This window comes from Theobroma cacao, chromosome 9 (assembly GCF_053813885.1).
Source record: "Theobroma cacao isolate CCN51 chromosome 9, ASM5381388v1, whole genome shotgun sequence".
NCBI classification, from domain to species: Eukaryota; Viridiplantae; Streptophyta; class Magnoliopsida; order Malvales; family Malvaceae; genus Theobroma; species Theobroma cacao.
Window position 1 is genome coordinate 9,067,847 of NC_142647.1, and position 25,922 is coordinate 9,093,768.

At 34.3% G+C, this 25,922-nt stretch overlaps 4 protein-coding genes across 4 annotated transcripts; 3 read left to right on the forward strand and 1 right to left on the reverse strand.

Annotated features, from left to right (window-relative positions):
• Positions 1-1,476: 1,476 nt before the first annotated feature.
• CESA1 (cellulose synthase 1) lies at positions 1,477-8,861 on the forward strand. The gene is made up of 14 exons (XM_007013780.3): positions 1,477-1,722; positions 2,288-2,483; positions 2,586-2,767; positions 3,314-3,434; positions 3,529-3,715; positions 4,015-4,281; positions 4,405-4,750; positions 5,404-5,541; positions 5,645-5,770; positions 6,085-6,297; positions 6,395-6,659; positions 6,991-7,187; positions 7,276-7,626; positions 7,769-8,861. Exons 1-14 carry the CDS (start codon positions 1,642-1,644, stop codon positions 8,354-8,356), a joined length of 3,258 nt encoding a protein of 1,085 aa, XP_007013842.1. The 5' UTR covers positions 1,477-1,641; the 3' UTR covers positions 8,357-8,861.
• A 486-nt stretch (positions 8,862-9,347) lies between these two features.
• Positions 9,348-11,792, forward strand: LOC18588996 (uncharacterized protein At2g34160-like). The gene is made up of 5 exons (XM_007013782.3): positions 9,348-9,614; positions 9,973-10,021; positions 10,496-10,558; positions 10,652-10,716; positions 11,442-11,792. Exons 1-5 carry the CDS (start codon positions 9,489-9,491, stop codon positions 11,529-11,531), a joined length of 393 nt encoding a protein of 130 aa, XP_007013844.3. The 5' UTR covers positions 9,348-9,488; the 3' UTR covers positions 11,532-11,792.
• Positions 11,793-13,549: 1,757 nt separating this feature from the next.
• On the reverse strand, positions 13,550-18,039 carry SHS1 (Mitochondrial substrate carrier family protein). Its single transcript, XM_007013783.3, has 3 exons — positions 16,867-18,039; positions 14,340-14,501; positions 13,550-14,258 (listed from the first exon to the last, which is right to left on the reverse strand). The coding sequence occupies exons 1-3, from the start codon at positions 17,416-17,418 to the stop codon at positions 13,785-13,787; spliced, it is 1,188 nt and encodes a 395-aa protein (XP_007013845.1). The 5' UTR covers positions 17,419-18,039; the 3' UTR covers positions 13,550-13,784.
• A 4,202-nt stretch (positions 18,040-22,241) lies between these two features.
• On the forward strand, positions 22,242-23,938 carry LOC18588998 (EG45-like domain containing protein). The gene is made up of 3 exons (XM_007013784.3): positions 22,242-22,407; positions 23,374-23,650; positions 23,751-23,938. The coding sequence occupies exons 1-3, from the start codon at positions 22,311-22,313 to the stop codon at positions 23,755-23,757; spliced, it is 381 nt and encodes a 126-aa protein (XP_007013846.3). The 5' UTR covers positions 22,242-22,310; the 3' UTR covers positions 23,758-23,938.
• Positions 23,939-25,922: the final 1,984 nt, after the last annotated feature.

Genomic DNA, 25,922 nt, shown 5'->3' on the forward strand with positions numbered 1-25,922 from the left:
TAAATATGCTTTGCAATAACTAAGTATTTTAGATTTATTAGCATTCAACTTATCTCTTTTGAAGATTATTTCACTTAATTTTTGTTTTGTTTAATCAATTATATCATTTATTATCACATGTTACTTCATTATATTTTCTTTATTTCTTTCTCTTATTTTTTAAAAATTATAAAAAACCTAATAATCATTCAATCAAAGAAAATGTTTTTTAAAAACAAAATCCTAATATTTCTATGTGTGTGTATATATGCATGTTTTATTTTTAATTTTAGAAGAAAATAATTATGTTTCCTTAGAAAAAACAAAAAGTTTAAAATAAAATTTAAGTTTTAATATATTAAGTAATTAACATTAACCAAAAATTAATTTGATTAATAGCCATTTGTGATTAATTGATATGTTTTTATTTAAAATTTTATATAAGATTTTATCAACTATACCATCAAGCATTTTCAATTGTATTATTTTATTCAATTGAGTATGTTTTTATAGCACATATTATTTCATTTTTTCATGTTATATATATATTTTAATAATTAGGTAAAAGGGGATTCGAATCCTCCTTTTCATTGTTCAAGATATTGCAAAAAAATATATTTTCTTAGATATTGAAATTGCAAATTTATTATATCAAAGTATTTAGATCAATGATAAGAACATATATTTTCAGCTCAAAAAATTGAATTCAAATCTTCACTTATTCAAATAAAATTCCAAATCTATTTATGTTGTTAAGGTGTACATTTAGAGTGATAATCATGATTTAATCCTTTTCTCTTCCTTCTAAAACCTTTCTTCAACTCCTCTTTCAATCTCTAATCGAAAAGCCCGTCCACTCTCACTTTTAATTTCCATTGATGAAGTCAATGATTTTATTTTTTTTGTTTTTTACATAATTTCAATTATTATCACATGTTACAACTACCCAACGAGATCATATTGTGCTAATACATATTTTCTTTTCTTTTTTTTTTTTTGAAAATTTAGAATGATTAATAAATAGAAGAGAAAAGTGATTATTATTGTATATACTATTGGTGGAGTTTTTAAACTCCAAAATGGTGCCATTAAAGGGTTATCATATACATTGTTAGGATATATTTAAAAAAATAAATTAATATGATAAATAAAAGGATATGTATCACTATTTTAATACTGTTTGCGAAATTTAAAAATTTCATTGGCTATGTATATATAGAACAATAGTCCAAGAAAGTAAATATAATAAGAGAAAAATATTTTAACAATTTTACAAGTAATAAAAAGAGTTTTTAAAAAAGATAAGATATAACCGAGAAGAAGAAGAAGAAGAAGAAGGCCATAAGCTGTGAGCCGCAAAGGTTGTGAAATGAGCAAGCCGAGTCCACTTAGGTAGTAGGCAGTAGCAACTGGTTCACCCGGTGAAGATCCTTACATCACGAAAAAGAATAATGACATTAAAATAAACAGAAAAAAGAAATGATAAAAAGACAAAGCCATTGAGCCCAAGAGCGAGAGTATTATACCAATAGCTGGAATGAGTGGAGAGATGATAGAGATGGCGTGTTGAATGGGCGAAGATTTTCACAGCTTTTGTCTAAGCCCTTCCCACACTTACATTTCCTTCTAAAACCTCTCTCTCCCTCTTGATCTGTGGAAAACATGGAAGCAAGTGCCGGTATGGTGGCCGGCTCCCACCGGAGGAACGAGTTGGTTCGGATTCGCCACGATTCTGATAGTGGGGTTTGTGTTTTCAGCTTGCCCCTTTTTAGTTTCAGCCCAGCCCTCTAGTTTCATTCTTTTATTTGCTTTGCATTGTGGTGTTTAGATCTGAGTTTGTTATCATGGAAAGTGACTTTTCAGCTTAAATGGTTAGACCGTTTTGTAGAAATGGAATTTGGGTAGTCGTTGCTTAATTTTGATAGCTTAACTTCGATGAGTTCGTTAGCGTTGAAAGTGATTTTATTGTTGGTTTAGATCTAAATGTTTGTTGGGTGAAAGTTCATTTACAGTTTAAAGTTTGGTATTTGTTTTGGTTAACTGAGGAAGTAAAGAAGTGGGTAGTGATCAAAATCGGATCTTGAAATTTTACTTATGTTTTTTAGCCTACGATTCATTTATTTGTCGTGTGGTGAAGTTCTTATTTTTACAATTTGTCATATTAGAATTCGATGATTTGCTGGGGCTCTGATTTTATTGGACCATATACGTGTCTGCATGATATTCCCTTTAACCTAATGGCTTGGTTTGGTTGAAGTGTTCAAATGTTGGGAATTCTAATAGCTATCATTGTCTATTGATAATGCAGCCCAAACCGCTGAAGAATTTGAATGGACAGACATGTCAGATCTGCGGCGACAATGTTGGCCTCACAGCTGCAGGTGATGTCTTTGTTGCTTGCAATGAGTGTGCCTTCCCAGTTTGCCGGCCTTGTTATGAGTATGAACGGAAAGATGGGACTCAGTGTTGCCCCCAGTGCAAGACTAGATATAAACGGCATAAAGGTTTGTGTTTTTGTTAGATTGTTTCCTTTTGAATTCTTTTTCATAATATGGCTTGTAACTTCTTATATCATGTTTGTAATAAGTAATGTCTGTATATTTCAGGGAGCCCCCGAGTTGAGGGAGATGATGATGAGGATGATGTTGATGATTTGGAGAATGAGTTTGATTATGCTCAAGGACATAGTAAGGCAAGACGACAGTGGCAGGGTGAAGATGTAGATCTTTCTTCATCCTCTAGACATGAATCTCAACAACCAATCCCCCTTCTCACCAATGGCCATTCGGTAGGCATTTTATGTGGTTCAGTTATTGATGTCATGAAGTTTTCATGAAGCTTGCACAGATGCTGTTGTTTTTCTTCTTTTAATACCCTCTCATCTATTATTGGGTGTTACGCACTGCTGTTTCAATCCCTGAGTTACAGTATTCAAGTTGGAAAAGTTTTGCAAGCCATGTGAAATCAAGTCATCCATTGTGGTTTATCTTAATTGAATTTTAATTGACAAAGTCATTTCATGCTTGCTTGGTTTTGTAGGATTTCTTATCTCCTTGCTAAATTTCCTTAAAAAAAAAAATTTCCACATCTATGCAGCAGCTATATGCATTGCAAGCTTGCTAGTTCTTTTGTTCATTAGCCATTGAACTTTTATGTATAGCCTGGTTTGATTTAATCTTAAGAAATGCTTTTTATATTTGTAAAAGTGACTGGTTTTGTTAATATATGCTCTGGTGATTTACACTGAGATTAGGATTCCTCTCTGGTTTTGATGTCATTTAGTAATGTTCTAGCATCTGATCATTTATGCTCACTGATAGGCCAACATTTTCAGGTTTCGGGAGAAATTCCATGTGCTACACCGGACAATGAATCTGTGCGAACAACATCAGGTCCTTTAGGTCCTTCTGAAAAGAATGTTAGTTCATCTCCTTATATTGACCCAAGGCAGCCAGGTAATTAAGTTCTTGAGTTTGTTTACAAGCTTTTACCTCATTCTTTTGAAGGGGTTTATGATCTGTCAATTGATAATGTTTTCTGTTCTTATAGTCCCTGTGAGAATTGTGGACCCAACAAAGGACTTGAATTCTTATGGCCTTGGGAATGTTGATTGGAAGGAGAGGGTTGAAAGTTGGAAACTCAAACAGGAGAAAAATGTGATGCAGATGAGCAGTAGATACCCTGAAGGGAAGGGAGATATAGAAGGAACTGGTTCAAATGGGGAGGAATTGCAAATGTGAGTTTATCTTGTCTGGAATAAGGCTAAAATTAGTTTACTCTGTTCCCTCAAGTGCTTTTGTATATCTTTTATGACCTTATAAATATACATCAACTTGATGATTTTTTTCCTCATATTTTTTGGGTAAAATTTGAGTTCTAAGTATTATTGCTTTATTATATTTCTATTTCCAGATGAAAATTATGTGCATTCCTTCTGATTTTGTAGAAAGAAATGATATGATTTTCACTAAGTTGCTCTCATCTATGTATTTAATCTTTGCATTTCTTTGAAGTTTCATAATTCTTGTACTGCAGGGCTGATGATGCTCGTCAACCTTTGAGTCGTGTGGTGCCTATTTCTTCGTCTCACTTGACCCCTTATCGTGTTGTGATCATTCTCCGGCTTATCATTTTGGGCTTTTTCTTACAATATCGTGCAACTCATCCCGTGAAAGATGCATATCCATTGTGGCTAACATCTGTTATCTGTGAGATTTGGTTTGCTTTATCTTGGCTTCTGGATCAGTTTCCAAAATGGTCTCCCATCAATCGTGAGACCTACCTTGACAGGCTAGCTTTGAGGTCAGTTCTATTACTTTTACTGATAGATTGTTGGTTATGTGGCTGAAATTTCTCTGGGCCTGTGTGTTGTTGGTGCTGTTGCCTGTGATCATACCACTGATAGTGGTTGGCTTTATTTTCTAGATATGATCGGGACGGGGAACCATCACAGCTAGCCCCTGTAGATGTTTTTGTCAGTACAGTGGATCCACTCAAAGAGCCTCCGCTTGTCACAGCGAACACTGTCTTGTCAATCCTTGCAGTCGATTACCCTGTGGACAAAGTAGCTTGCTATGTTTCAGATGATGGTTCAGCTATGTTGACTTTTGAAGCCCTCTCTGAAACTGCAGAATTTGCGAGGAAGTGGGTGCCTTTCTGCAAGAAGCACAACATTGAGCCTAGAGCTCCTGAGTTTTATTTTGCTCAAAAGATTGATTACCTAAAGGATAAGATACAGCCTTCTTTTGTGAAGGAGCGCCGTGCAATGAAGGTCAGTGTAAAGATACATAATTATGCTTAGGTGTGTGTTATGTTGTTGGGTATATATTAAATGTTTTCTTGAGAAGTTCTTTAATTGTCACATAAGTTTTCTGACACTTTTAGATATTACAAATTTTAGTTTTATGTTTTTGGTCTGGCTATTGACATGTTTAGGTTAAATTTGGGTGTTAACCTAGAATTAGATTTCTTTTAACATAATGCAAGTGCAGTTTATACCTTGAGATGAATGGAATGGTGGTAAAATATAAGACTATTTGAATTGGAGATAACATACAAAACAAAAATTTAATCAGTAAAGTATCATGTGCCTTGTGAAATATAGTTTCATGGATCTATTAAAATAGTTATTAGGACATAGGGGATATGTGGATGATTTCTTAAGTAAATGCTATTTTTGTGGGGATTTCTTGGTAAGCCTTGAGCTAAATAGTCCATGCAGTCAGTCTTTTCAGAAAATAAATAAATGAGCAAAACAAGTCCCCAGATGGCATCAAGAGAGTGCCAACCCAAGTACAAGGCGAATTTTTAGAATATGAGATCAATAAGCCATTTCACTTATACTCGCTGCTTCCTATTAAACTAGAAAAAAGAATTGTCTGCCACATTTTTTAACATGGAAAAGGTGAAATTTTCTTTCAACAGAGAGAATATGAAGAATTCAAGGTGCGGATCAATGCCCTTGTTGCCAAAGCTCAGAAAATGCCCGAAGAAGGTTGGACAATGCAGGATGGTACACCATGGCCTGGAAATAATCCTAGAGATCATCCAGGAATGATACAGGTTTTATCCTGCTACCCAGTCGTGTTTATATAAATTGGTTCTTTGATTTTCTTGACTATCATGGATCTTTTCATTTTCTAATGTATTTTTTGTGGAATGACAGGTGTTTTTAGGCCACAGTGGAGGGCTTGATACTGATGGAAATGAGCTACCTCGACTTATATATGTTTCTCGTGAGAAGCGACCTGGCTTCCAACACCACAAGAAAGCTGGAGCTATGAATGCTTTGGTATGCCATTCTTGGCCCTTTTTCAGTTTCACCATGTTTTCTCTTAAGCTGTCACAGATGTCCTCTTTTTTTTTTTTTGGGGGGGGGTTCTGTATATAATAAATGCGTTATTTAATCAAAGTGTTTTTGAGCATAATATTTATGGTTAGATGCATGCCTTTTAACCTGCCATAGTCCCTTTGCTGGATATTTCTTACTGAGGTATGTGTCGCATAGACGTCTGGGTTAGTTTTACATCAGGAATATCATTTAAGATCTTTGGCACATGCAACTTTGTAGGGCTAGAACTAATCTGGTTATCTTTGGATTTGCAGATTCGAGTTTCAGCTGTCCTTACCAATGGGGCATTTTTGTTGAATGTCGATTGTGATCACTACTTCAACAACAGTAAAGCTCTTAAAGAAGCAATGTGCTTCTTGATGGATCCCCTCCTTGGAAAGAAGACATGCTATGTGCAGTTCCCACAACGTTTTGATGGCATTGATTTCCATGACCGATATGCCAATAGGAATGTTGTGTTCTTTGATGTATGGTTCACTTAATTTGTCCTCAGGATAGAATTTATTTCCAATTACTAATTAGTTCATGGAGAATGGTAGTTCATTTTGAACTTGAATTTTGCAGATTAACTTGAAAGGGTTGGATGGCATCCAAGGTCCAGTCTATGTGGGAACTGGTTGTTGTTTCAACAGGCAAGCTCTATATGGGTATGATCCAGTTTTGACAGAAGCTGATTTGGAACCAAATATTATTGTTAAGAGTTGTTGTGGTTCAAGAAAGAAGGGAAAGAGTGGAAATAAGAAATACATTGACAAGAAAAGGGCAGCTAAGAGAACAGAGTCCACCATCCCTATTTTCAATATGGAAGACATTGAGGAGGGTGTTGAAGGTAGGCTTTCATCAAAATCTACTCCATTATTTCCAATTGATTTTGATTTGCTCTGCACCAGCATTAGATCCTATCAATTTGGTTTATTCATGAAATAATGTGAGGACTTCCCATTTCTGCATGGCTGCTACAAATATACATTATTTTGTGTTTCTCCAGCATCAACATTGTTCAAGAATCATGATCACTTGAAAAGTCTGTAGTTTAAAAATTATGTTTAATACTGGATATTCCATTTTGATAAGTTGAGGATGAAGACGAAATGAATGACCAGTAGTGTTAGAATGCCCAAGGTCTGTGTGGTGTTGACTTCATTTATTGTGGTCTGCAGGATATGATGATGAAAGGTCTCTTCTCATGTCTCAGAAGAGCTTAGAGAAGCGATTTGGTCAGTCCCCGGTATTTATTGCAGCTACCTTCATGGAACAAGGAGGCATTCCGCCATCAACCAATCCTGCAACTCTTTTAAAAGAAGCAATCCATGTTATTAGTTGTGGCTATGAGGACAAGACCGAATGGGGCAAAGAGGTCAGTGAAGTACCATGGCCTTTAATAGAATCTAAGCCAGCATCTCTTTTTATGTGCATTAACTTAGTCTCATTTTTCCTGCCACCAGATTGGATGGATTTATGGTTCTGTTACAGAAGATATTTTGACTGGGTTTAAGATGCATGCTCGTGGATGGATATCAATTTATTGCATGCCTCCTCGTCCAGCATTTAAGGGGTCTGCTCCTATCAATCTTTCTGACCGTTTGAACCAGGTTCTTCGATGGGCCTTGGGTTCTATTGAGATTTTGCTGAGCAGGCATTGCCCCATGTGGTATGGTTACAATGGAAGGTTGAAGCTTCTGGAGAGATTGGCATACATTAACACCATTGTTTACCCCCTTACCTCAATTCCTTTGCTTGCTTACTGTATGCTTCCGGCCTTCTGCCTTCTGACAGGAAAATTTATCATTCCTGAGGTAAGTGATTATTATAGCTTCACTTTTTGCTTAGAATGGGCTTTTCTCTTACATCCCTAACCCTGCAATCCTCTAAAAATTTTTGCCTCCCAATATATTAGAAGCCACCGGGACTTATGTTTTTCCTCCAATTTTTATGCAGATAAGCAACTTTGCTAGCATGTGGTTCATTCTCCTTTTCGTCTCCATTTTCGCCACTGGAATACTTGAGCTTAGGTGGAGTGGTGTCAGTATTGAAGACTGGTGGAGAAATGAACAATTCTGGGTCATTGGTGGGACATCAGCTCATCTCTTTGCTGTGTTCCAGGGTCTTCTGAAAGTGCTTGCTGGAATTGATACCAACTTTACTGTCACTTCAAAGGCATCTGACGATGATGGAGATTTTGCAGAGCTTTATGTTTTCAAATGGACAACCCTTCTCATCCCTCCAACCACGGTACTAATTGTGAACCTGGTGGGTATTGTGGCTGGTGTATCTTATGCGATAAACAGTGGCTACCAATCCTGGGGTCCACTTTTTGGCAAGCTTTTCTTTGCCATATGGGTTATTGCCCATTTGTATCCGTTCTTGAAGGGTTTGTTGGGTCGTCAAAATCGTACCCCTACAATTGTCATCGTGTGGTCTATTCTTCTAGCTTCAATCTTCTCCTTGCTGTGGGTGCGGATCGACCCCTTCACCTCTGATGCTACAAAATCTGCTGCTAATGGTCAATGTGGCATCAACTGTTAGTTTCATTTTGGGATTATTTTGTTGTGGTAAATGCTGTCTCTCCTTCCAGTTGGCTATCGTGTATATAAACAAGGGAAATTAAGATGTTTCAGTCATATGCATGATATAAGCTATGACTGTATGTCTCAATGGATTTATATATTATGACCGATGGACATAAGACCAAGAACTCTATATCATCTGTTCACTTTCATTCTTCTACAAGGTGCTGCTGATGGTCTAAAGATGTTTTCGTGGTGCGGACCGAAGTTTGATCTTGATGTTGTGTAGTCCTATAAATTTTATACTTATTTCCTTTTTGCGCAGAGCATGTAGAGATATTTATTCGTCCAGTGCTATGAAAGGGACTTATTGTTATTCTTTTGTATTTTAGTGTCATGGTGGAAATTTTTGTTAGATCATCCTCATATGGTAATAAAAATATCCTGATGTAAGTTTGGATTCCATTGAAAATGTCATGATGTTCTGAAATCATAAATTGGATGCTCTTAAGTTTGATGCCAAATTTATTATTTAGTTAAAATAATTGCAAAAAAAATAAAGTTTGATGCTAAATTTGGCCATTGCATACTTTGAAAAAGAAGAGAAATTGCCTAGCTAATTGCATTCACAATTTTCACTCGAGCAGCTTATTCTGCATGGTCTTTCCTGGTATTTAATGTAGCCCACCAAGCAATTATACACATTGGGTTTGAATGGGATTCACTTATGCCCATTGCCAAATCTTCTCAACCCATGAATGTGTAATTACATTCCCATTATTCCAATTTACAATCATGAAATTTTAATTATATATGTATTTGCTTCTCCACGGGGTCCCATAATTTGAAAGTTATTTTTTTATTATTTTGTATTTTCATTTTCCTTGGAAAGAGTCTTAAGTCTGTCCAGGCCCATAAAACCCAATCCAACACAAACGAAAACGACGCCGTACAATTGCAAAAGGAGAATGGAGGCAAAAACCCCAATAAAGAAGAGTGGGGGGACTGGTGAGGGGGGCTGAATTCAAGGGTTTTTGAGCCACAAAGTGAAAGCCTCCTAGACCTACTCCTCCTCCTCCTCCTCCTCCATTTGCTTGGTGAGCAGATTGATAAATAATTAGGGTTTTTTTTTCTCTCTCCGAAGAAGAAGAATGGAGGGGATAACCGAGGGAGTGAACAACTTGAACATCACGGATTCATCAGCCTCCAACAAGAAGAACCGTATCCAAGTCTCTAATACCAAAAAGCCCCTCTTCTTCTACGTTAATCTCGCTAAGGTCCACTCTCCGTTTCCTTTCCTTTCCTTTATTTTTCTTTTTCTGGGTTTTTCTCAAATCTCTCTCTCTCTCTTGTTGATTTGTTTCCCCGCTTAGAGAGTTCTAGCACTATTACTTTTAAGTATGTTATTACTGTATGATAACTTTTATTTTATGAATTTGGGTTTTTCATCAATTTTTTAACTGTATTAGGATAATTTTATGTCATTCTGTTTCATTGCTGGATGTTTATCTTCTTAATGCGAGATACCCATGTCTGTGTGTGTTTTCTTAAATAGAATAAAGAGAAAAAAATTGAAAAAAAAAAAAGCGGATTCTGCTTAGTTATTTAAGCAATTTTTTTGCTCCATTTTGGCAGAGGTACATGCAGCAACACAATGAGGTGGAACTATCTGCTCTTGGAATGGGTATTCTTTCTTAGCTCCTTGTGCACTTTCATTCTATTTCAAATATGCTTGCTTCAGTAATTTTTTTGGAGGGGTTTACTGAAAGTAGCATCTATTTAGATGCTCTTGTCCCTATGAATTTTGGAATTCAGGTGGTTTTTCGGATTTCTTATTAGAAGTTATCCACTTAGGAGGGCGGAATCTGTTATAAATGTCGATAGGTGCAACTCTTAGTGACTAACACATTATGGGTGCCATGTATTCTTTTACTCTCATTAGCTTTATGATTGCCATGTTAACCCGAAGAACAAAATGACCATTTTCTTTTCTAACCCTGAGGTTGAAATAAAATGTTACCTTGACATGCAGACATGGTATGTGTACATTGTTTGTGTTATGTAAATTATGGATGTGTTTGGAATGTTGGAATACATATTGTTTAATAATTTCTTTTCTTGCCTTTCTTTACAACTTGCATTTAAATTCTGTCTACAGCTATTGCTACAGTGGTTACCATTGCTGAGATATTGAAGAACAATGGTCTGGCTGTTGAGAAGAGTGAGATTCTTACCCTTAACAAGATTTATTTTAGCTTTCATCTCATCTTGAGAACTCAAACTTACTATAATGTTATATATGCATCATATGCAGAAATCATGACTTCTACTGTTGACATGAGAGAGGAATCAGGAGGACGACCTGTTCAAAAAGCAAAAGTAAGTTGCAGATACAATATTTAGTGTTTAATTTTAAGTTGCATTCGTCATGTGGCATATTAGACTGACCTCAATGCTTATATAAACAGAAGCTCTACTCTTTTGTATGTGAGTCTGTAAGACCAATTAAATATAGGGAGTCTATGAACTTGGGATTTGATTGTTGTGAGGTGATGAGACATTACTTCCGTTAATTGGTGGGATAGAAAAATAAGATAAAAACAGCAAATTATTATTATTCTTTTTTTGTATTTGCTTAGTCAAACCCACTCAGTGGTGTGATACTTTTGTCTGTAGGGGTTGGTGGGTGTTCTGTCCCTTAGTCATGGCCTCCTTGGGAACTGGGATTGGAATATTTACTTGTAATTCATAATGGATCTCATTATGTTTAGCGGTTTGGTCGAATTAAAAGTTTTGGGCCCTATTAGGTGGACTAATTTCTGTTGAGTTTCAAGTATGTTCAGTTGTTCACACCTATACTACTACCCATTTGTCAAAGGTGCTGTCACCGTTTAACCTGCTTAGTTGAGTGTAGAGGAATAGTTCTGATTGGGGTATATTATTTTACGAGTATGAAAGGCAGGTGAGTTAACTATGGTATGGTTGAAGTCTCAATGTACCAGTTTGGTCCATTTTTGATCACGTAGCTCATATTAATTTTCTTGAAATGTTTAAACTTAACTCAAGATTGAGAGGCTGACAGCATGGAGTTTATAATTTTGTAGATTGAAATACTGCTGGGGAAGTCAGAGAAGTTTGATGAGTTGATGGCAGCTTCTGCGGAGGAAGTCTTAGATAATGAGGAGCAGAGCTAAAGATGGAGATGATCCCTTAATTATAGCTTGTGTTACTTGATTGCGAGCATCTTTAACAGTTCTTTTCTTGATTGGTGTATGGAGTGAAGCTTACTAGCTGTGATGATATTTTTAGGAATTTTTGTAAAATACTATGGCCTCTTTGTTATTCAAAATTCAAAATTTGTTGCTAATCCCCTGCTTACTTAGTTGAACATTTGAAAAACTTTTGCCTTATGTTTAGATAATTTACAGATGTTGTCTTCTTGTTCCCTTCTTTTATCCATGTTTAGAAACGTTTTCTCCCTCCAAACAATATGATATATCTCTATATCTTAGCAATGGAGTATCTGGTCATGAAATTCTATGAGGAAGCTACATAAGTTTTGTTTTGGATTATAGTAACCATAATTTTTTTCCATAAAAGCAAATTGGTGGTTTTTCGGAAGCTATTTCCTTTAAACGTTCCGGTGAAAGAAATTGGATTAAATGTTCAATTTGAGGTTAAAATTTTTGGATTTTTATCAATTTAGAGCTAAATGCGTCAATTGTAACAATCAAGGTTAAACATTTTTTGTTGTTTACAATTAAGGGTTAAAGATGAGTGGTGTCCGGTGCATGTAGAATATGCACATAACATGAATGTGGACTTGGAAGGATAAAATATAAAAAGGTAATTTTGTTAAAAAAAATTTTTTATTATGATATGTAAAAACTAAAATTTCAATATAACGTATAATAATTAAATCTTCAAAATGGTATATAACAATTAAATCTTCAAAGTAACGTGTAACAATTAAATTTTTAACATAATGTGTAATGACTATTTTGCAATATGATGTATAACAACTAAATTTTCAATATGATGTATAACAATTATATTTTCAACGTGATTTTTTAATTGTGTGTGATACACGCCCATCTACCTGTCAATTTAACCCTTAATTAATTATAAAAAATCGAAGGCATTTGACTTTACTTTTTCGTTCTAGATTTTGTTTCTTTGACATAATACTCAAAAAAATTTATGAACTATTCAAAATTTAAATAAATTTTTATTTTTTTATTATATTTAGTTAAGTTTTTATATTTTTTATATTATATTAAATAAATTCTTGACTAATGACAAGTCAAAATATACACAATCATGTCATTATATTATCTTAGATTTTTTATCTTTTAATTGAAAAAATGAAGATTCGAATTTTACTCTTCAAGTAAAAAATCATGCATCAATTAATGAACTAAATACTTAAATGCTATGCCATATTAGATGTTCACAACGTCACATAAAATGAAATACTAACGCAACCGTTAATTATAAAAATTTATTTAAATTAAAATAAAAATATTAAAAATTTAAATTTTTTTATAAATAATTAAAACTTTTTTTTTTAAGTATTATACCCTTTCTGCTTTCCTTTCCCTTCCGGTAAAACTTTAATCTTCTAGAGGTGACAATCTGCCCCTCACTCTCTCTCTTTCTCTCTCTCCCTCTCTCTCTCTGTCTCTCTCTCTCACACACACACACACACGCAAACACAAAGTCTGTCTCTCACACACACACACACGCAAACACAAAGTCAATGTTAATGTTGTTTTATTCCCTTAAATTTTATGAGAAAAGTTGGTGCAACTGCAAAAGAAGCACAGGGCAACCACGTGGTGCTGGGTATTTGTTGTCAGTTGTCCATTTCTGCTGGCCATGCAGATGAGACATTTTGAAGCCAGTGAGACCTCAAACCGAATAATAATAATAATAATGATAATAATATCCTTCACATCCACCATCGGTGAGGAAGTCCTGGTAACATGATCATAGATGGAAGTGTTCTTACGAAAGGTAAAAATAGTCGTGGTGATTATAGCTAGCACTTCCAAGATGCTCCTATATTTCCATTGTTGTCTCGCTTCGAGGCAAGTAATGCAGAAAATTATACAGTAAAATGTTAAAGAGTAACAATTTCTGTACATACTGGAAAACATGCAAGGAATGGCAGAAATAAACAAGTTCTAAACAGCACTCAAAAAGTCTCTCATTCTTCAAATATAATTTTATTTGTCTCCAATGAAAACTGTATGCCAGTTAAATTACTTTCAATATCATCTCCTACCTTGCAAAAGCCGCTACCTGAACTGAGCCCTCAACAAAAAAAAAAAAAACAAAACCAAAATTCAGCAGGAGAAAATATAAAAAAAAAAAAGATGAACCTAAAATGTATGCCAGCTCATTCCTCTGATCCAAAAGATGAGTTTAATCCCTTGGACGAGATCCTATGCTTCCTCATCTTTCTCTACAAGTATCCTTTTGCATGCTTCATAGCACATGAACGAAATCCCAGCAGCAGGTACCAACTTCATGCAACTAGGACCCAAACCTTTATATAGACCATGAATCCCTTCTTGTTCAAGAATGCTTGAGAGTGCATGCAGTACATTCTTGTAGACCTGTCTTCCATTGAGAGCTCCAACCTGCATGTGCTTGCGAGCCACCTCAAGTGGGAAAGTTGCACTACTTGAAATAGCCCCAGCTAGCGATCCAATTAAAAGGGTTTCAATATTGCCGATTTTCTCCTCCTTGAAAACTTTCCTGTACACTTTCCGTAAAGTATCGTATGCAAAATAATTAGTGGCAGCATACGGAATTACTCCAATGAGACTAGGAGCAAGGCCTCTGTAAAGTTCAGCAGGGCCCTCCTTTTGCAGTATTTTTAAGAAAGCATCAACTATACCATCATACATATTTTTCTGAAAAATTAACAAATCTCGGATGTTAGTGAAAAAATACCATTTTTACTCGGTGAATTTAAAAATATAGATTGCCTTTACCTCAATGGTTAATCGAGTCTTAACTAGCTCAAGAGGATAGGTGCACAAAGTTGAGCTGACTCCAGCACACGCCCCTGCAATTAATGAGGCAGGAATGGGAACCTTTGGTTCTTCCCCAGGTTTGGGAGATAACTGCTTATTCACGGTATCAAAAGCAAATAGCTGCAGATAATGAAGTTCAGGCATAGGGAATTAGTATTTGAACATGTTAGGAAAGATGATTACAACATAGGATGCTAATATCTGGAAAGATGCAGCGGAGTTTCTCCACTACCATCTTGTAGGCCAATTTACTTAAAACAAGAAAAATTCATTAACAATGGCTCAATTCATGTGTAAGTTTCTTTCTTAATGGTACTGAGATGACACATAAAAAGGAGCAAAGACTGGATATAGTGCAATATTTAATTGCTTTTATTAGTGAAGTAGACAAGATATTGCATGCATTTGATACATAGCAAGTATGAAACTACCAACAAGCAAACACCCCTCTGGCTAATAATAAAAAGAAGAATGCAAGCATGACCTCTTAGAAAAGCTTGCTTCAAACCTATATATGAATTCATGCAACAAGCTCCTACCAGATAATTGAGTTTAGGAATTAAATTACAAAAGCAAAACCAATGATGATAAAATAGTACGAAGCATAGAACTAATCACAGCAATTTTCACCAACAAGTGATTTGTAAAAAGGGATAATGTTCAATTTGGCCATTGTAGTTTAAGAAAATGTCTTATGTGATACTTATACAAAAAAATTTTTTAATGTGGTAACCAAACTTTTATTTCGTGAAACAATCTACTCCAATCCATAATGCCGCTAACAAAACCTCTTGACATGACTGTCAACCATATATGAAACATGGCTGAATAAAAGCCACATCACCTACTGGGGTCATCTCAATTTGCTTACATGATGACGTGTCTACCACATGGCACACACATGACAGTCACATGTCATATAATTACTCGTCCCTCTCTTTGGGGGAAATTTATTGGCTGGTTTTAGGGTTTAAAAAACATCAAAACCAAGAGCTGTACCTGAAAAGCCCTAATTTTCCTAGTTCTCTTCCTTCTTCCATAAAAAATCCCCCAAAAGAAAGAAAAGTGAAAATGAAATGTACAAAAAAGGTGATCACTGCAAACGAGAAAGGCTAGGAGATTCAATTGGGTTTTACGAGTTAATTCGATTGCCACCAAGAGATTCAAATGGTTTTTCCCAACCCCACTAGACTCACTTGATTTGCTTTTCTTTAAAGCTTTCCTTTTTTTTTCTTGATCTCTTGCAGAAGGCACTCAGACTCCAATTCTGGTGGCAGTTGAATCTCCTAGCTTTTCTTGCAAGAATCAAGTGAGTCTAGTGGGGCTGAGAAAACCTAGTCAAATCTCCTATTGGTTGTTGAATAACCTTGTACAGCCACATAAGCAAAGGGAGGGAGGGAGCAATAATTTTATGACACGTGGGAACCACGTGCTTGCATGTGACATCCATATAAGCAAATTGAGATGACCCTAATGGCTAACATGGCATTTTTGGTCATGTGTTAGATTTTGGTTGGTTGCCAGCCTCGTCATCAAGTTTCATTAATAATGTTATGGGTTCGAGTAGATTGTTACATGGAATAAGGGTTTAAATACCGCATTGAACAATGTTTTAGTATAAGCACTACATTAGACATTTTCTTAAACGACAAGGGCCAAATAGGATATCATCATTAAAAATGACAACAATAATTGTTTTGTCCACCTCTTTCATTTGTTAAAGAGTTTATTCTTGAGAAAGATAAGAATCAGTTAGAAATTAGCAGTAGAAGAAGATGACATATAAAGGCTTAAAATTTAGTAATGAATCACGGTACACAATTTGAAAATGGAAAAAAAAAAATACATTCCCTGATCCTTTGCTCTCAGGGTGCCACAATTTTCCACCCACTGTATTTACAGTTTCAAGGTTGTGTCATCACAAAGTGGTTCCCTAAAGGATTAATGGCTGATGCTCTTTATCAAATTTCTTAGACAAGGCAAATGGAGCTCTGTTTCACTATCCACTTAGAAAACTACCACTCTGATGTAATAAAGGTGGCAATCTATACTTTTTCTTGAACAGAGAGCCTCATTCTTAAAATGAGATTATCCAGAAACACCAATACAACAATAAAGTATAAATTTGCAACTGCAATACGTCAGTTCACAACCACTAGAACAAACAAGATATGCAGTTTGACACAATAAATAACAAGCGAAAAGGCTGACATCAAGAAAACAGAAGCTAAAAAGGTGCATATTAAGTATACAAGTGCATTACATAATAGAAAGCAAACAATACTAATTTGACTCATTCGCATTCAAGAAAACCTAGTAATGAGTATACATATGAACCAAAATACACTAAAGCAAAAAGAACACCACAAAGCTCAAAACCAAGCAATTGATTAACCAACATACTTAATAGTATCCAGTATCACAAAACCATAAACAAACTGAATTAAATTCATAAAAACACAATAAGAATTCATGGATTAAATACCTCTATCGCCTTGCTAGGTGCAACTCGAATCACATTAACCAGATTGCCCCTAAACAACCCTTTCCAACCATCAGTCTGCATTATATTATGGAACACCTCAGTTGTAGAATTCCCACTAGTCCCAACCATCAAATGCGTCCTTATTGTCTCCAATGGCGCAACGCAGGTCCTTGAAACCGCCCCCGCTATGGCACCGCTTATTAACCTTCTTAATGAAGGATTAGAAACCTTGATTTTCAGTTTTAAGCCAACTTCTTTCTTCTTCTTCTTCAAAGCTACTTCACCTTCTGGTAATCCAACAACCCGAATTTCCTCTTGTGATGGTAAATACTTCACAAACAAATCGGAAAATGGAGCTTTGATTCCACCATTGTCACGGGGATTTGGGGAGCTTGGTGAAACGCCAAATCCCATTCCCATTTGACCAACGCTTGCAAATAAGCCACCTGGATATAAGTGATTCCGTTCCAGACTCCATTCAGACCCCAAATCAGATATAGAGAAAAACCCATCTTTTTTATCATCAAACAACTGAATTCCTCTCTTGCCCATGATTTTTAAAACTTTAAAAAATATTAAAAAACGAAAAAAAAAACAGTTTTTTTTCCTAGGGTTTATTGAATATCAAAATCCGTTTTTCTCATTGTTTCAAGAGAATTGAGAGTGGTTTCTACGCTAAGATTCGATTTTGAACAAATGAGTGCCTAAAAAATCTATTTTTGGAGGTATAGGTACAAGAGAAAATCAAGTTTTTTCGAAAAATCCAAAGAGAAGAGGCGATGAAAACAAGAGACAATAGAAAATTTAGAAGCCTTATAATGAAAGAAAACGAAAAGGGAAAAGGAAGAGAGAAGAGAGGAGGGTAGGTGAATGAATCTGATTCTCTCAGGCTTTTTTTTTTTTTTTCCTCCTTTTCTCTCCGAAAAGACAATGACGCTGGACTCAGGTCTGTGGGAGTGTCAAAAGGTATTATATATATAGTAGGGTTGCCTTGGTTGGTGGGTTTAGGAGTTTGGAAGGCAGGTGTTAGGTGTTTATTGTACTTCCAACAATGGGAGTGAACCTGAAGGTGGTCTCCTCTCTTCTCTACTGTTGCTTTGGAGATTTAAGTAATTTCGATGTTCTTTGAATATTGGTTTTTTTTGGGAACTCGGACAATCGATGCATATAAGTTTTTAATATTTTTGCAGTGATTTTACGCAAATTTAGTGCTTTATATTTGAATTATATAATTTTATACGACCCACAAGGGCAAGGCCGCCCCTGAATTGATTATCCTCTTTCGAAAATATAGACAAATCCACTTTCCAGTCAGCACTCAAAACCACTCAATTCTGCAAGCCAAGCAGGAAGGATCTTCTGCTGATGCTGGCTTTGTTTGTCATTTATCTCTGGGCGTTTTTTCTAAACCTAAGCCCAACGGAGGAAAGCCCATTTTCCAACTTTTGGCAGTTGGCCCAGTACTTAAATTTCTCCCCTCATGTATTATATTTTAACCTACCACTTAAAAAAAATTCTACATTATTAAAAAAATTTAAACAAATTTTTATTTTTTTGTTACGTTGAATCAAGTTATTGTATTTTTATTTTTAATTAAATAATTTTTTAATATTAATAGTTAAATATTAGTTATCAATTTTTATATTACGTAACATGTTAATATATTATAGTGAATGATGATATAATTATATAATATTTTACTTTTTTTTAACTTTATGTGAATATAAAATAATAAATATCATCATGATTAATATCATTTAGTCAACTATTATCTGATTAAATATAAAAAAAATTATTTAAAAATGTCTTAAATAATTCAAAAACTTTATAAAACATTATGTTTTATATTTATATATATATTTTAGATTTTAGTTCACTTTTACCTATACATTCCCTCACCAAGTTTTCGCATCTCATCAACAAAACATAGGGAAGTATAAACCTGGAAAGGGGATTTGTTTTCGAAGACAGGGGGTTTGAATAATGAAATCAATCCCCCTAATAAATAATTAATAGACAGTGGAACATTTATCTTCCCAAGATTGAGGTTTGGTTTCTAGTAAGTCAAAAGAGTGGGGGAGAAAAAAAAAGACAGAAAAAGAAAGATGATACTATTTCACGACTACAGGACTAGATTAGTATCAAGCATCAACACTTTGTTGAAAGTTAGGCATGTTCTCTGAGGTTTCTTTCATGCGACGGTGGGGTCAACTTTGTCGTGTCCCTGCAAATTTGAAGCAACAAAAACACGTGCGGACGCCTGCTGCTGTGGCTGGGAAGTGGTTGAACGTTGTCCTCTAAAGCAATGTTCAAACGTAAATAAACTTTTGTTATATTTTTTTGTTAATGACATGAATTATTTTTTATTTTGATATATTATTAAATTTTAAATGAATAGATAATTAAAAATAACTTAATAATAAGTGAGGATTTTTTTGTCATATTTATTTAAAACACCCAAACTTAATTGATCTAAAATTTCATTAAGCACCATTCTTATACTCCTTTACTTCAAAATGGTCACATATTAGCCATTTGAACAAGCAGGACAGAGCATCAAACTAAACCCCCTAAATGGCATTTAACTTTCTCAAATTTTTATTAGCAGAAAAATAAAGAAAAACTAAAAATGTTTAATCAATGTTAAGTTTTTGAAACTCTTCACTCAAATTTTAAAAATTATAAATAATTATAATTTAATAAATTTTTTAGATATATGACACAAGAATTACATTTAATAATATAAACTTATAAAAAAAAATGAACTTAAAGTTGGCAGAAAACATGGTTGAATTAGAGTCTGAAGCCTAGTTTCAAGGCCTCGTCCACAACTCTTCACTATTACATTCAATAATTACTATAACTCTCATTATTCCGGTGAAGAAATGCAGTTGTTCTCTCCCACGTTCATTTGTTTGGTACTGATTTGCACTTTTTTTGGGGACATGGTACAAATAAGGCCCAACCCAAGTGCAACATACTTCATAGAGATGAAAGCGGAGGTGTCATTGTCAATGGGTGACTTTGGGCCTTCAACTGGACCTGAGTTTTTCAAAGCTAAACCCAACCCATCTACTTTTATCCAAAAAACAATTGAAAATATATCTATATTCATATTTTGAAACTTGTCCCGTATATTAGAATTAAATTCAAATAACAACTATGTATATTATTTATTCAAAGATAATAATCATTTCAGAACCAATGATCAGTCTGACCAAAAACTAATTGAACTCTCTGATTAATAGATTTTAATAAAATCATTCGTACTTTCTCACGTTATAAAATTCTTAAATGAAATATTATCTCATGCAGCGATAATGAGTTAAGAAGGTTGTAATGCAACATGTTTGTTAGGTTATATTTAAAGATATTAATATAATTATTGAATGAATGCGTGATATTAATAACTCTATAAATCCATATACGAAATTTAAAAACTTCAACCCTTGTGTATAGAATAAAAATTTTATGATAATACTATTATCTGATATCTCCACCAAAACTGAACGGTGCTTGTTTACAAGTTTTCCGTTTGGTCTTGTATATATTTGATAGTAGATAGCCCCGCAATCTGCTGGGTGGAATAAGCCGCCTGATTAATGAATACAGCTAGTGCTTTATCCTCTTAAAAAGTGCATGCCCAGTTGTAAGTGGGTGGGTGTGGTGGGGTTTCATCACTGATATTTTGGCCGTTAATTTTGGCATTAATTGCAACAATTAACTTCTGCGTTCAGCTTCCAGCTATCAAGGAGGAGATTTTGCCCTACAACAAGCATCACAGAGAAAATTGTCTTCCCTAGTATGAGTAACAGCCAAGTTTGGAATCACTGAGAGGCGATCCAAGAGAATATGCCCTAACTTGCAGCTGTAGTTGACACCAAACTCCCATTACCCTTGTTTACTTCTTCCTCATCCCTATTAGCCATTAAAATATAGCTTAGGTTGTCTGTAACCTCTCCTCTTATATCATGGAGAATTTGAATATTATTGTCTGGATGTTTTATTGATGAAGCATGTAGCGTTTAAATACAGGTTAAAATATTAATACAAAAGGAAAGGAAATATTTACAATAAATTGCTACGTAAAGTAAAGTCATTAGTTATACCATAAATTAAGGAATTAGAAAAATCAGTCAATGTTTACAGCGTACAATTAAAGAGAATAAGATCACCGAGTCAAACTTCCCTTATGAATGAATCAGGAAGCTTTGGGTCTACCACATCCATAGAAATGCCTTGCTGGTTCTCCCTCTTTTTTTTTTTTTTTTTAATTATTATTCAAAGAAGCAGGCAAGCCTGCTACAAAAAGTACAAACTGCACAAGGCAACAGCATTGTTTGTGAACAAAGAATAACAACAAACCAATAAAAAGAAACAACTATAGTAACATGTATATCTTCCTCTAGCACCTGGTCAAGCCTACTTCTAATAACTGCCTTGCTGCGATTTAGAATGACAGAACTAGAATTGCATCTCTTCTCCTTCCATGAAATTTGTTGTTTCATTCCATCCAAATATAGATAAGCACTCCAAGTAAGTCTAAGTATCATAATCCTTTTTCCTCTGCTGCGATTTAGACTGCAATCAAAGCTTTTTCCTCTGCTGTGTCGAGCTGAGTTCATTGAGCCAATTTCCTTCTTGTTTTTGTATGCCACATATCATAATCCCTTTGTTCTTTGAAGGGATACGGGGAGAAAAATTAAAAAGGAGGATTGGGTTGAGTTTAGTGAAAAATCACTCAAATTAAATCCTCCAAAAAGAGAGATTGGAATTGATGTTATAATAACCCTTTCATTGCATAATATATATTAGTTTAGTATACACCAAGGTTGTGTTTAATAAAAAAAATTAGATTATATATATATATATATATATATATATATCGTAAAAACCGAATCAATATGATACTAACTCAACTAAAGTCTTCATTCGTTTTTATATGTTAGTTTAGTATATACCCTTTCATGGCACGTTTATAGGTTCTAGATATAAAACGTATTGATCATTTTTTTTTTTGAAAAGCTAAAACGTGTTGATCACTAATGGTATATATGCCAACTTAAGAATCACGCATGATTCACGATGTGATGAATCTATATATATATATATAGTAATCGGTTGTGTAGAGAATTGGAATCAAGTTAGCATTCTCATCTCTATTTTATAATAAGTTAAACAAAACAATAAAGTGTCAAAAGTAGCCTTATACTCCCTTGATTGACGAGTTATATATATCTATCATCTAGAAGAAAGGGAACAATGAGGGTGGGATTTCTACGTATCCACACAATGACACAAGAAAAATAGAAAATTCACACGATAAGCTATATTCTTCTTTTCCCTTTTTAGTTGGTTGTTTTCCAAATCCTAGTATATAAACTTGACTGGACTTTGTTTTCCTTCAACATAATTATTCACCTTAATTTCCATTTTCTGAAATCATGGCTCTCTTGTTGGTGGCGATGGTATTAAGCTTATTGGGCAGAGAAGTTCTTGGGGATGTTGGAACTGCCGCATCCTATGATCCTCCCTACATACGTGAGTAAATCCTACCTTTTTGCTTGTATTTACAAAATGCTACTACCGTATATAATTGAAGCCTGAATGCGAAACATGTCAGAACTTACAGTTACCAACTAATGGTGAGGTTTAGGTTTAGCTGTCAAAGCTTAACTTAGGTGGTAAAAGAGAGATAAGATATGAATAAAATTCCTAAATTCGAATCCAAATGCTATTTTTGGTACCAAAGAAGGTGGACTCTGTAGTATAGAGCTAGGTTTCTAATGGTAACGACATATAAAGGAAAGATTTTGCAAGCTTTTTTCATTTATCATTAATTTATTTTTATTACTATTATTATTTTAGTTTTGAGAAAAGAGTATTCAAATTTAGTGCATGTTTGGCCTAGTTTTTTTTCAGCTTATCTACTTCTTAAAAGCAAAAGCCAAGTCAAATATGATTTTTTGATAAACTCATAAAAAAAAAGTAACTTTTTTTTTAAGAACAAAATTTTTAAAAAAAGAACTTAAAAAAAAGCTCTAAGGAGGAGCTTTTTCTTTTCTTCTTTTAAAAATATAAGAGAATTTTTATTTTTGTTTCAAAAATATCCTCATTTATTAAAAATAATTACAATATTACTCTCTCAAAAAAAAAAATACCTTCTATGATAATTTTAACAAAAATTATAACTTATAAAAAGAAATTTACTAAACAACTTTACCTTAATTTTAAAAGTTATTATTTTTCACAAGAGTTTCATAATAACTTTTAAGTTAGAAAAAAATCAAGTCAAACAGGCTCTTAAAGTCTTTTGAGCATGGAACATATACAACTACTATTAAATCAAATATTTGGATGCATCATTAATTTATTAGTTGTATATGAATTATTGGTCACGTTGCAAAATTGTGCAGGCCAATGCAGCACTGTGAAATATACGTTTGTCTCAACTTTCTGATTTGTTTTTTTTTTTTTGTTTCCCCTTTAACCTCAATTTTTATTCAGCTACCAAGTGCTATGGTAATAGTGAAGAGCAATTTCCACCAGGAAATTTGTTTGTCGCTGTGAGTGAAGGACTGTGGGATAATGGTGCTGCTTGCGGGAGGCGTTACAGAGTGAGGTGTTTGAGTGGCAATGGAAGGCCATGCAAAAGTGGTAATATTGATGTGAAGGTGGTGGATTTCTGCCCTAAATCGCCATGTCCAGCCGCCATGGTCATGTCCAATACTGCTTTTAACGCCATCTCGCGTCCTGGTGGCAGAATTAACATAGAATATGTGCAGTACGTTAATCTCTACTACGTACCTCTAATCTTTCTCTTCTATGCTCAAATACCTTATCTACATATATGAAGCTAAATTATTTTTGTGATTTTCTTGCAGGGTATGACTTGGTTCGACCTAAGTTCCATCTGCAGCTGCTTAATTATACTTAAAGGCCGATGTATAATGACTAATGCATGCTTATATATATCGTGCTTGATGCCCTTGTCTTTTCATCCCTACGTGTTTCTTATTTGTAATTGCCTATTTAATCAATAATATTGGAATATAAACAGAATTGTGCAGTATATTTAGCAGTTCTTCTGGCAATTGACATGCTTTTATTTTAACAACTTATATGCCAAATGAAAATCTACGTACTAAGAAGTAAAAATCGATGCCAATAGCAACACCCAGCAAATATATTCACGAGCAAGTTTTCACTATCTTAATTTTATTTGACCTTGTACTATATGCTATGGGCAAATGCTTTTAAAGATTGTATTTTTTATTTTTTAATTTCTTCTTAATTCATGTCCACCTTCTAATTATGTAGACATTATATTCATTTATACTGATATTAATAAATTCATCAATTTTTGAATGTTCATATAATTTTCTTGAATATGATTTAAATTATTAACGTTTTGTTTGGTGGAAATTTTAATTATTTGTTTTTTGTTTATTATGGAAAAAATAAATAAATAACAAGAGATAAATAGCATAAGTATTGACTAAATAAAGCTTAAAATACAATAGAAAAAAATATTTATAATTAAAAGAGCAAGAAGACTGGCAATAACATAATGAAATTTAACAAGTGAATAATAGATACCGGTACACCAACCAACTTTCATGAGCTTATAAGCAAAATCACCAAATTGATAGGAACAATCTTTTCTTTTCGTAAACCTTCAAACCCTCCTATATCACCAAGCCATTTTTTTTAAAAGTCAATGAGAGTTAAAACGAAAAGAAAAATAACCTTCTTTTTTATTTTGTGCGATAATGGCGTAGTCTCCATGCGACATTAATGCATTGCACCAATAGACTTCCCTTTTAGCTTAATAATTTATGTTCTAACATTTCCATTATATTTCTCCCATTTCCCTTTAGCCTTCCGTTCAACATCTCCTCCCAAAATTCTCATTTCTACTCCTCTCCAACTTCAACAAATCCCCTCATAATGCCATCAAATGACTCTCGACCAACTAGGTAAACAGTTAGCATATGATATTGAAATTGGGTTGAGTTGCGATTTCTCTTGTTTGTTCAACCATCCTCTTGGTCCCTTTATAGTATTGTTAGGAAGTGTTGTGGGTTGTGTGGTTGAAACAGAGATAGGTGTCGGAGCATATGGTTAAGTACTTGCAAAATATGGTGTTTGTGAAACAAGAGAGTATGGGAAAGGATTATGCAAGTCGTTTGACATTAGTGGGTATGGGTATAGACCTTGAGAAGTGTTATTCACTGTTGGGTAGTAAGGGTATGAAGGGTATGGATGGTAAGGATTATGAAGCTCATATTGTGACTGTTCCAAGGATATAACTTGGGTTTCTCCATCTTTTTTCTTAGAGGCCCATTCTTTCTTCAAGTTCATTGCTTCATTCCTTGCTAACTTCCATTGTTTTATAGCACTCTCAATCATTTCTCTAGAAATCACTATGCCGACAAAGTTCTTTGTAGCATTTCCAACTAACCTCTCTTAGTAAGGAGCTCGAAGGGTGTTGACAAACATAATGGTAGTTTTTGTTTCCTTCTCAATGAACGGGGGTTGAACTTGGGAAGCCATATCCCTTCATCATTGAGCATACTCCTTGAAACTCTTGATCAACTTTTACTCAATGTTTTGTAGCATACTCCTTGAAAGTCTTAGTCAACTTTTACTTAATGTTTGATAGTGATAGAAGACTCGGAGCCATGTTTGTAACATTCTTGTATTGGGCCATGAATGCCCTAGCAAGATTCTTTCACATATGAATCCCGTTTCAGTCTACTTTAATGTACCACTTTGTTTCAGAACTCGTGAGGTTATCTTGAAAGTAGTGGATCAGGAGTTTGTCAGCGTGTGCATAGGCATTTATACTCCTACAATACATGGTGATATGTGTAACTGACCATTTAGTGCCATTGTACTTTTCAAATTCGAAAATTTAGAATTTTAGGATGACCAGATCCTATATAAGGCATAACTTTATCGCGTCCATGGAGTAGTACATGTCCATCCTTTCCACCATGCATAACCTTTTTTTTAATAAGTCATACTTTTGATGGGTTTTAGAGGAGCAACTT